Here is a 12,782-nt window from a genome sequence, read left to right on the forward strand (position 1 = left end):
TAATAATAAAACAACTGCGTCATCTCGATCAGAGAGGGTTTAGCCATAAAACTTTACTTTTATACTAGGCTTTACTTTAAAAATGTGTAAAATGTTCCACTACAAAAATATGCCAATGATGTTGCAAAAAATGTCAAATTAAACAAATGCTCATATTATGATTGGTATTAATCATAGACACAACTAAAAACTAACATAAAATGTATGATCATATGTATCTGTCCTATTGATTTGCCTATGTCACCATTTTTTTTACTATTTTTTCAGTCATGACTTAATTAAATTCATACTATACAGTAGCTTAGGTTGTGCTGGAAAACATAATATGTCACTCTATATCGCACAATCCGAACCCCTATATACCTTTTAAATTAAATTTTATAATAAAACACAAAAATGCTAAAAATGCTCTAGGTTTTAAGGGCTACGACAATAAAGGGGAAAAATAAAACCATGAAAAATCTCAAAGAATTAATCTCAACTGCTCTCTGTCTGGCTGATACTTTAAGACAGTCTTTGGGGGTTGCGAAGAAATTAATTGAAGGAAAAAGGACCAATAAACTAGAGCTGTAAATCATAGGTAGCCTTGATTTGGCCATTGCAATTTTTGATTTCATTCAATTCAATAGCACTTATGTTTGCCGTCTGATTTGTCTTAAGGAGTAATACTGTGTTTCGAACAAGTTTTGAAGTGTTAAAAACTATTAAGAGAAAGCTTATACACATTGACATGTTGTGTAACCAGTGTTGTTGACTGTTTAAATGTTACATATATGTATATCTTTTGTCCTGCTAATCATGTACTTCACACTCCAGTTCGGTAGGTGGCAGTATTTCACCAACCCCAAAGAACAAGAACATGTGATAATCTTGCAAAGCACGAGTATTTGTGGAAGGTGCATGCAAGTGGTTTGCATTTTCGCAAAAACAAAAATACACTGATACATGTTTAAAGATTTGTTCAGTTTTAGAGCAATAAACATTTTCTAGATTTCCTCTATAGGTTAAAGTGAATCTATTCTGAATTGAAAAAAATGACCATAAGTGAACATACGACTACTCAAATGTAATTCGCTCCATCGAGAAGTTTGGGAAAATAAATAAACAAAAAACAGCAATCGCAGAGATGAAAGAGGTGTATGATATTTGGACCACAGAGGAAAAGGTCTCATAGTGCTCTTCTTGTAGATTGGATGCTGTGCTGAAGCAGGGCTACCCACTGCCACACCATGCCCCAGCCCGACACACTATCTCCTCTGAATTCCTTTTGACTCTTAATGAACCTCTTTGTTACTGAAATGCGGATTTAACATTGTTGCAACTCCTAGCATTGATAAACGCTCGTCATGGCTAGCACATGATCCGCGCTGACCCACAGACCTTTACCCACGGCTAGGGATGGAACCTTGCTAATGGCGTGCCATGGCTAATGAGATGAATCTATCCATTACGGCGCTTTAATGAGATTAAATCTGCATGGCTAGTAATTAGTCACCACCCTCCCTAGCATTAAGATCTCACCTCAGAGACAGTAAGAACCTCCCTCGCTTAGCTTTGCCGAACGATATTAAAGTGACTGGACAAATGCTAATCTGGCTGCTGTACAATGCTGTCATTTCAGAACAGTATATACATTACTGCGTAAAAGTGTTGGAAATAAATGCAGTAGAGCAAGGATATCTTTAAAAAACTTAAATAAAAAAGCCCTAAAAAAGAAAGCCTAATGAACAACAACTAGAAAAAAAATAAATAAATGGCATGGCAACATTTTGATGCCAGTTACCATTTGTGCAGTTTTACAAGGAAATTGGCTTTAAAGTTTTACAAAGCATCCTGCACAAACACACACACAGTTTTTTTGAGGACTTGGACTGTTGCACCTGCTTCAGCAGATTTTATTATTTTTTTTATTTTTGCTCTAAAATGTAGTCGCTTGTATAATGTGCTGCTTTCTTTTCTGCCGTACAAATACTTTCCTGTAACTTTTAATTCTGTAGAGGAATACTGAGGTTTGAAAATAAGGAATGTCTTTGGTCTAACTCGGTAAGAAAGTCATAAAAAATCTATAAGAAAGTTTGTACTAAAAACAAAAAAGCAAAACAAAAAAAAAAAACACAGTAATGCATATTTTCATTCTTTCCTCATCAGGGAGCAAATTGATCAGCCACAGGCATGGTGGATGAGATCGAGGCTTAATGACAGACTGGGCAGCTATAAACCGAAGAGCTATTTGCTCATTCTTGATTCTAAGCAGAGTTGCGTTCAGAACGGCAATGGAGCAATGAAGGGCTCGGGAAGCAGCAGGGTACTGCGAGATACTCTAAACAATTCTCATTATTTAAATGAATGTAATCAGGGGCTTATCACTTTTTTTCCTGATGGATGCTAATTGCTTCGAGAATACTTTATCAGTAAAATACTAAAAAAAAACAAAAAAACAACAAGGGTCCAACTTTTTGCTGAAAGATAACGCTGTACTGCAACAACAACGAGGCCTGAATTACAGTACGCCTCCTCATAACTCAGTGGTGCAGGCGAGCGCGGTGGAGACCGGAGAGCATCAGGTTTATGCGTTTCCAACAATCATTTTCTCTAGCGCATGGAGTCCACGCAGTAAGAAAATGAGCGGAGTGAAATGGGCAGATTAGATTAGCGCTGAGAGGCTTTGATCATGCCGGCTGACTTTGATCTGCACATCCGGCTTCTGACTGCGACCGCAGCACAATGGCCCATTTCACTTTCATTTGTGTCAGCTGTGAGGGTGTATAAAGAACAGAGCGTGGATGAGAAGCACGTCGTTTGCATTCATTTAAGCTCTAATCACAGTCACTTCAAGCTCTGAGTGGCTTCGCTGCTCCAGAGGCAAATAGGACCACCAAGAGTCAGGAACTAACAGAAGTGCGTGGGGCTCTCAGTGATGACTGCGCCAGCTCGCGATCTCGTACTCGAACGGTGTCTGTGTACACCTCAGGTCTGACGAGGTGCCGTCGTGTCTGACTGAGAACAGCGAGAACTGTACCACAATAACAACTTGAGAAAAGATGAGCTCATTAACACGGACGATTTATCCGATGTAATTAACAACACCCATCTCTTAAAGTGAGCATCCGTTATTCTTCATCCTCACTCTCAGCATCCTAATATAGGTTTGATGTCACAGGGAAGTAAAGAAAGTAAGCAGGTAGACCCAAGTCTTCACCTGAGGGGGGGCTGCGCAAAACTCACAGCATAATCAGAGAGGTCAAGTTCTACACGCCTTGTTTGGATGGTTCCCGGCACTGGTGGTTTAGTGGTAGGTCTCTCGCCTGCCATGCGGAAGGCCTGGGTTTGATTCCCAGCCAATGCCTGGACCCCATCCACCAGTCTCATGCCTGAATATAATGGGAGGGTTGTGTCAGAAAGGGCATCCAGCGTCTGCCAAGTTGATGTTCAGATCAGATGGTCTGCTGTGGCGACCTCCTGACGGAGGCAGCGGAAAGACTAACAACAGCTTCTCGGGATTTAGTCGTAGTCAGTTACTACTCATCATTATGACAATATGTGACGCCAGCATCTCACAAACTCTCATGATTGGCCAGACCTGTGGCGATTGAGGTGCCTTCTATCCCTCCATGTTGAGAGAGCTTGCCCAAACAGGCTCCGGCAACAGGAGGCTACAGCATCGCTCGGGATTCGAACTCGAGGATGACAGGGCGAGCTTGTTACCATCGAGCTTGTTATAGCTACTTTGCATATTGCCATTTTCACATAATGCTGTTAAATTTACAGAAGTACCCTGTGGCCATATCCTAAAATGCTGCCTTATATATAAATAAGCAAATACATAAAAAAAATTGTTCAGTTGAATATGTTGTACTGATTGCAGATTAAACATTACAACTGTGGAAAAGAACAACTAAGCTGAAGGTGTGTAAAATTCTGTCATGGTACGGACTCCAGGCCTACCTGGAGGAAGATTAGGTCTCTTCCTTTTCTTGCTGCCGTTGTCTGTACTGGTCTCCAGAGGACACTCGGACACCAGGGGCCCATTGGAGTTATTAAACTGCAGTGGCTCGTTGTTGCTTGCGGGGTCAAAGGGTAACGGGTTTAGTCCTGGGAAAGACAAAAAAAAATAAAGAAACACAACCTGTTAAAGTTGAACTAAATTGAAAAAACAGGCAATCTAACTAGACAAAGAATAACCCTGGATAGAGGATGGCATGTCAACAACGATCCATAACTAGGACACGAGCAGAGGTGGGTAGTAAGCTAATTTTATTTTAGGATTTAATTAATTTTATTATTTGGAAATGTCTCAATTTGTACATTATGTTATCATTTTTCCTGACTGCTTACATAATAAAAAAAAAGGTTTTAACTAATGTACTATACGATGAAATTACGGTTATTCAGTACTGGAGTATCTTTGCACCAAATACTCTTACTTAAGTAATATTTTGGATAAATACTTTTTACTTCTACTTGAGTAATATTACTTTAAAGTACAGCTACTCTTACTTAAGTACATTTTGGGCTAATCTATCTACCTCTGGACACGAGGACGTCAAAGAGAAAGACTACGATGAGCGAGACGTCTGAGAGAGTGGCTCAGCGTACTGCATTGTTCTTTTTAATTCTTATTCAAAAGCCAAAAAGACAGGATTAGCCACGCAAAGGTTCCCGTTAGTTATTAACCCCTCTGGCTTTTAATAAAATCCCATTATATAAACTGGCTGCGAGCTCATGCACACTACAAGTAATCAATATCCAGAAACGACACTCCTGTTCATCTTTTAAAAAAGAAAGAAAGAAATTAAAGCAGAGATAAGACAACAAAAGCCAATTTATCTGATGAATTATGGATTCGGTAACAACAAGGATACTGCCACAAAACTCAGGCAAAATAAATCAATAATTAAAGTTATTCTTTTGTTTAACATACAGCTGTTCAGGTTATCTCATACAGTTAACGTGAAGGCGCTGTTTAGAAAGCGCACGGGAACGCAGCACTGTTCTCATGCAATATTCATCACTGATTCTTGTGCTTTGTTTTTCTTAAGAAAACAGGAAGTGTGGAGAACCGGAATGTCACCTTGTGTCCTGTAGCGTCCTCTCGACTCCAGAGAGAATAAGGCTGACACAAAGTTCAGAAACTTGCACTTTAATTGTGTGCCTTAATGTCCTGCACCTGACCTCCAAGGCCTGTTCTGACAGTACTGTACAGCGGATACAGAAACTCGGTCATAAAACGAGGGTTCGAGGAAGCAAAGCAACTTGAATCTGGAGTGAACAAGCAAAAAAAATAAGAATAGAACTAAGAAATAATGATAACTATGAATTTGTTAAGGAAAAGATGTAAAAAAAATAATATATGTATATTTTTAACACTTTTTTTTTTACATCTTTTCTTATATATATATATATATATATATCAGAGGACAGGATTTGGAACAGTATGATGCCAAGAACAACGGAGGAACAGACACTGATGACAAGTTAAACGGGGCTTTATGCGGTATCGCTTTCTCGCTATCATTCTCTAGAGAGCTTTGTAAAGCAGTGAAAAGTCCTTGGCACGTAATGGGCTGCTAATGAGAGACGAAGGCTGCTGGTCTGTTATGAGTCATAGAATAAAAACTCTAAGATCTCAGCACACTCTCATGACACTCTCGCATTTTCCTGTCCATTAAACCAAGCCCTCGCATGGAAAATGAGATTCGATACACCTGCTTGATCCAAAGTTGGGATTATGGGCCTTAATGCACTATGAATATACCATGAGATGCTACAGTAGTTTATTAGGTACAGCACTCGTAGGTGCACTTTGCACAGGTCTACTGTTACTAAAGGTAGCTCATCCATCACTTATGTACGAGGGTGAGTCAAAAATGATCCGCACTCCGGTGCGAGCGAAAATGGATGTCCCCGTGTCATTTGCATGAAAGAAGAACAGTGTGCAGTGTTTCGTTTATTTTGTTTCCTGATGGTCTAAGGGGGTAACTGGTGCCGAAACAACTCACAGAGGAGCATAAACAGAAGCGTTTGGATATCTGCAAAATAAATTTGGACAGATACTCTAAGGAAGATAAAATGTTTCTTAAAGAGAATCATTACTGGAGACGAGACATGGATTCATCACTACGAGTCTGAGAGTAAACGGCAACATCCTCAATCGCTCATCGCGAAAAAGTTCAAAAGTCAACAAGCTGGAAAGTCCATGCTTACCTTTTCCTGGGATTTTCAAGGGACAGTATTGCAACATTATCAGGAAAAAGGTTCAACACACAACAGTGCTCGTTACAGTGAGATGCTTATTGAAGAGCTGAAGCCTTTAACTTCGAATTAAATGCAAAGGACTAATATCCAAGGGCGCTGTGATCTAGCATGACGATGCATGTCTGCACAGCGATAAATCTGTGGCTCAGAACTCAGCGGGAACTATGAACGCTTGTTAATAAATGGACAAAGTGTATTTAAAAGCAAGGATATTATGTCAAAAAATTATGCATTTGTCTTTTCTAAAAGTTAACTTAAATTAATTCTACAGCCAGTGTGCAGATAATTTTTGACTCACCCTCGTATTACCTCTTTTAGTCCCTCTGGCTTATTTAGATGATCAAAAAATATATATAATAGTGAACCTCTGACCAGATATAGTGACTACTGCATGACCAGCACATAGGTACAGTATATAGTCACTTGAAGCCCATTATGATTAATAGTAATTAAAAGGACGTCCATAGAAGTGATATGATAGAAGTGTCTATGATAGTCCACTGTCACATGACTACCATAAAACTATGCTACCCTGCACCCTTCATAGTCCTTTTTCTAATGGACCATCAAAGGATTCCTTTTGACCAGGGTGCGGAGGTCTATTCTTATTTGATCACCATAGACCTTTAGTCTCTTGGACCTCCTCATGGCTAACACATCACTTTAATGTGGACACCCGCAGGACCACCACTGACCAGATTAATTTATTATATTACAAATATTAGAGAGGAATTGTAAACCTTTGGGGTGCTACAATAAAATACCAGGTAGTCTTTCTGCCTCACAGCTCCATAATCCCAAGCTCATATTACTCTTTGTGCAGAGTTTCATATTTTTCCAATATTCATGTGGATTTTTTACAGGTTTGCATTTTCTTCTCCCAAAAGCATACCAGTCGGTGGACTGGGTACTTGCTTCACACTGTATGTCTTTGTCTTGGGCTCTTCAATTGACTATCATCTGACCAGGCCATATGGATACAGTTCTGAGACAATTTAATATTTATAAAAAAGAGCCTGTTTTTGTAGAAAAATTAGCATCTGAACCTTAGGCAAACTTTGGTGCGTAACTACTCTTATACCATTTGTTATAGACCAATGAAAGAGGTGTCAAATCGTGCGGCTCGTTTAGGAATGAGGTGCTATGACTTTTCTGAGGGGTGGGGTGGGGGAAGGTCAATCGGGCCGATTGCGCCGGCCCAAAAATTCCATAGACTTAACACTGAGACCAATTTTGACGGATTCTAGCACAAAGCAAGAACTTTGTAGAAATATAAAATTTACCACATTGCAAGAGGCTTGCAACATACCCCGCAAATTTGCCTTCTTGACATATGGTGAAGGTACTCCACATTGAAACTGTGATCACGGTTACATCTACGGTAACTTCCACAGGTACTTTAAAACTGAACCCAACTGTGGATCCCATTGTCATAGAGACATGGGGTGGCCTCATTTTACTCGCGCAACCCAATCGGTCTCTCGGGATCATTCTGAAGCTGTCAACCCACGCCCTAGCAACTACTACGCCCTATCATCCGGAGATCACGGGCTCAATTCCTGCTGTATGCTGTAACCTCTCACAGCCGGAGGTCTAGAGAGAGCTGATTGGCCGAGTTCCAATCAGGGGCGTCTTTGAGCTCACGCAAGTGGAGCATGCGCTGTCTTTTGAGTGTTACGCCCCCCCACAGCGGTGCGCGCAATTTGAAAAGATGCGGATGGTGTCAAGTAGTTCGGAGGAAAGACGTGATAGTCTTCGGCCCTCCCGACTGAGTGGTAGTAGTAGCTTAATGTGGGAGCCCTCTAATGGAGGAATTGGACACGACTAAATTAGCGAGAAAATCAGGAGGAAAATAATATAACAAAAAAATAATAATAAATAAACAAAATAAAAGGGCCAGAGGCCTGAATTTTGACACAGCAAGCACCACTTACAATTTTTTTTCAAAAAAATCTACATGTCTAGTTGTGGATATTACAACAGCAACATGGGAGATTGTGTAGTTAGTGAACTGTGCTAGATGTCAGTATTTCCTTTGCTAGCTTGCTACTGGTGCACAGCTAAAGGATGGGAATCTGTGGATGTTTGTTGGCCTTATTAAACTTAGAGACTAAACTGCACTTTGAGATTAGAAATGCGTGGATTTATTAAATCAAGGGATCATCTGTAGGATTGGTGCTTTGTCGTCTTGATGCAGAAGGAAAAACGGACGGATTTTGTCTGAAAGTCACGGCTTGCTACTGATGATTATACACTACATTGTGTATTTACACCATAGAGCAGCGCACATATACTAGGATGCTTCCTTAACGGGAGTAAACCGCTTTCAGAAATTTCTCTGTTTAAATAAATGGAAAATTGTTCCTTTTTTGGCTGAGAATACTGCACTCTTCCCTCGGATTGCGATGCTTCAACAGAGCCACTGATGAGATTTAAATGAGTATTACTCCTCGAACCGCTGATGGGCGCTGAGGACTGAGACGGATGCGGATCACACACGCAGAACACATACACCATGCTTATCTTTAGACAGAGACAGCGTCAGAGGAGAGGTGGGGTGGGCCTGGGCATGGGGATGAGTAAAAGAATGCGCGGGAGTAGGCTGAGAAATGAGAGTAGGAGAGGGAAAACAAGTAGAGAGAGAGAGAGGGGGTGGGGGTGGGAAAGGCAGCTGATAGAGGGCAGTTCCTGTGAGCAAAAGCTCTTACTATTCTTCCAAGGGAACTGCGGGCCGCCGGCTGCCTTCGACACCAGATGAGGCTCATGCATTTATTCATGTCAGAAGAGTGCGTTTTGTTGAACGTTCCCCTCTCTCTCTCTCTCTTTTTGTTATCCAAGTGGAGTGATTCAATAAAATGTTTACAGGGGGATTTTAAATGTCTCGGAGCAATTGATGGTGGCGTCCTGCACTTCAGTCTCATCGACGCCATGATGAATCTTTCCTTTAGTATACATAACACAGCCTCTCTTCTTTTCAGATACGCTCTTGGCTTCACTCTTAATGTTTCGCTTACAATGTAATGGTGTGTTTAAAAGGAACACCGCGTTCCCTTTTCACTGGGCTTCTTGTCGACAGGTCATGACTACTGTGTGCTTACAGTAAAAACTGCCTAAGATGGAATACACACACGAGTGCACAATGCCTCGTCCCGAATGGATTAAGGGGAGACACATGGGGGAAAAAACTTTTTTTACTGTCATTTCTCTGTTCCTGATAGCTACAGTAGTTCCGGATTCTAGCAAGTGCGCTCGTGTACCGTGTGCAACCGTTTAATAAAACGCTCGAATGCGTTTCCGCAACGAGTGCTTGTCGCATGACTGAGCGCGGTTCCTTTGAGGTCAGTTTTTACGTCCGGTGAACATTAAAACGCACAACACTAGAGATGACTGATTTACTGTAGTCCTGCGCACCGGTTTCTTTCGCTGTCTCTCTCTCTCTGCCCGTCACTTTCCCGTCTCCCCATGTACAGCCCGCTCTCCATCTGGCAGCCTTGGCAGGTCTTCCCAAATCACCTCTCAGGTATGAATGATGCTTCAATTAATCTCGTAAACATGTTGGCCGGTCTGCTGGAGAAGCGTCTAATTTACACCAAGCTTTTTAATTTACGCTGGCTTAAGAGATGAGTTGACTCCATGGGTCTCCTGGGAAGACATGGACGGCGTGGAACAAGCAAGAGAGTGGAGGGTGAAATCGGTTTATCCTGCTGGCTTCGACACAGTCGGGCACAGATTCCAGCTTATGCGGCGACTTGGTCAGGATTTACTTCACTTGTTTACCAATTATTTCTAAATCAAAAAGAAGCCGAAGTCTTATTTTCAGTAATTAACTACGCGCTTAAAGGCAAGTTCGCTCACAAGGTCGATTTTCAAGTGTCTGCGCTCATGCTTTTCCTTCCCAGCCCCCCCTTTTTTCTCTCTTTCTCTCTTAATTTTTTTAAAGAATCTGCTTCATTTTCTTTCTTTCTTCTTTCTTTCTTTCTTAATGCCATGCCAGCTCCTACAGCTATATTCATGGCCAGTCAATTTTTGATATAAAATTAAACAATTCAATATAAAACTAGTTAAGATTTGTTTTTTCGAAGAACTTTAAAACCAAATTTGGATTTACTTGTTTTTCAATTTTACAATGGATTTAAGTGTCAACAGAATAAAACAAGTTCCTTACATAAGTAAAAGAATATATAAATATATAAATATTTATATATAAATAAATAAAAGAATTAAATAATCAGCTAAAATATTTTTAATAAACAAAAGGGACTGCATTTTCTCCAGTCTAAATGGTATGTCTGGCAAATAAATAGTTGTAATGTTGCAGCTTACAGTTTAGTCCTGGGACATATCGTGATTTATTATTTTTTTTAGCTACACCCTTCCCAAACACCCTCCATCTATACACCCATGTGGTCATGGTTCAAAAATCAGTCTTGTGCAATCTATGTGCTCATTACAGACAAATAAATGTAGGAAGAAAAAAAAATAAAATCACACGCACATGTGAAAATCCTTATGTGAAATGTGTTTTCCTTTTAGATGGCTTTCAAAACTATTAAGAAAAGCTGGAACAGAGCTCACACAGAGATGCTGATGATGAATTTTACAGTATTTACTCATCTACCTAAGATCCCAGACCTTTAGACCACCTGTACACAGAATAACCGCTCTTGATGTGATCTATTAATTGGAGTATAGCAGATCACCAGGCGCTCAGCTGTAATTTAACACAATGGATGTGTTTAGTACAAAATCTGACATTGGACCTGCCTGTCCGATTGCTTATCTTTGCGAGGCCGGGCCGAGTTCCTGAATCCCGAAACTGAACTGGCTGAACTTGTTCATAATAGATATAAGTAGATTTTACACTTCAAGGTCTACACTGAAACTCTATCTCCTACTGAGTATAATCCGGGGTCACCTTGGACTCCAGCTTCTCCGGGGACTCTCCATGTCTAAAGACTCCATCCTTCTTCCACCTTATCTGCGATATTACAGAAATGAGGTCATCGTTCTCTCAGCACAGAAATACTCGAGGCATTCATCTTGAGATGCCGGCTTTTATTTGGGCCCGAATAAGCGCACAATCTTCCACAGCAGCTCCAAAGCGCTTGGAATGCGGCTTTAGAAATCGGCGTCTATCAAAGCGAGTTTTGTCGCACCGCAATGCGACGTGCCGGAAATATTGGAATGAGGCGACTGGATATGTGGAATGTGTTTTCTCTTCGTGTGTTTACATGAAGCCTAGTATCCTACTGATATTTAGAGTAATAGTTCGGCTGTAATAAAAACTTATCACATAAACGGAACAATTTGACCGGATCCCGCTCGATCAGAATGAGGATTCAAACCTTGACGTAGGGGGTAACAGTAGCCGATGTCACGAGTTTACAGGAAGAAAACTTTGCCTCCAATCCTGACGGGATAACCTTAGTGTGGACGACTCTCTCCTTCCACGATTTACTTCAGAGACTTACTTCATCCACTGGGTCTCTTGTTGAGGAAGGGGCACTGAGAGGGGCACTCACCCTGGACATTTTAATTTCATTTAATTTTGCACACTTTTGCACATTTCTCCATATTTTTCATATTTGCACAGCCATTATTGTATATTTGTACAGCTAAGTTTTTTAAAATATTTTTTATATTCTATATTTTATATTTAGTTGTTCTATTTTTCTCTGCAGGCAAATTTTTCTATATTTTACTCATATTCTTATTTAATTCACTAATTTATTTCTCATTGATAATTTAGTTTTTAAGGTCACAAGCTGTCATATAAGCATTTCCCTGCATATTGTGTACGACTGTGTAAGTGACAAATAAAATTTTTATGTTAATTTGAATTTGATTGGCTGGTCAAATTCCACAATCACCGACGAGATTGAATAACCCATCATAACGTAGACCTCTGACAATGTGGCTTTTTGTAGCTTTTCTTCCTCCTGTCCACTGGCTGTAGTCTCTTATTGCACATACTGTACATATAAAACAGTAAAAACCTGTGAAGATCCTCCGTTCCTATTTTCTCCCTGCTAATCTTATTCTGCTTCCTTTACTTGTTACAATTTATCATTTCACTCTGTCGCACTGTCCATGAATTTTTTGCAGTTTAATGTTTTTCATCTCTCTGGTTGCTGGGATTCACAAGCCCGCTGCAAGCCTCCGGGTTAAACAGACTTGAATGCCTTCCTTATTTTTTATTTTTTTTAAACTTATGGTGAATGAGAAATTCTCAGATTCTCTTTTCCGTGGCACGGGGTTTGCTTGCATGAATACTAAGGTGGTGAATAAGAGATTCTCACGTTCCATTTTCTATGGCTTCTCTAGATTTCTTTTCTTATTTATTTACGTTTATACCAACGCTCTGCCTGTCTCTTGTTCGCCGAGGGGCTCTGTGCACGGTCACCCCGGCTTTCTGGACTCCTCCCAGCAGGGTCCGTCTCCTCCATTAGAGCGCAGTCGCTGGAGTTATTTAGGCAGCACTCAGCAGCTGGTCAAAACCACTTCTTCCGTTATGAGGATAAAAAAAA

General features: G+C 40.5%; 1 protein-coding gene across 4 annotated transcripts in view; it reads right to left on the bottom strand.

Moving 5' to 3' along the window:
• The window catches only part of enox2 (ecto-NOX disulfide-thiol exchanger 2), a 290,449-nt gene that overhangs the window by 136,673 nt on the left and 140,994 nt on the right, over positions 1-12,782 (bottom strand). For all 4 annotated transcript variants that reach the window (XM_053476492.1, XM_053476469.1, XM_053476477.1 and 1 more), the window contains one exon: positions 3,946-4,092. In XM_053476492.1, the coding sequence (XP_053332467.1) occupies positions 3,946-4,092 (147 nt within the window). The remainder of the gene's footprint in view (positions 1-3,945; positions 4,093-12,782) is intronic.

The sequence above is a fragment of the Clarias gariepinus genome, chromosome 2 (genome assembly GCF_024256425.1).
Source record: "Clarias gariepinus isolate MV-2021 ecotype Netherlands chromosome 2, CGAR_prim_01v2, whole genome shotgun sequence".
NCBI classification, from domain to species: Eukaryota; Metazoa; Chordata; class Actinopteri; order Siluriformes; family Clariidae; genus Clarias; species Clarias gariepinus.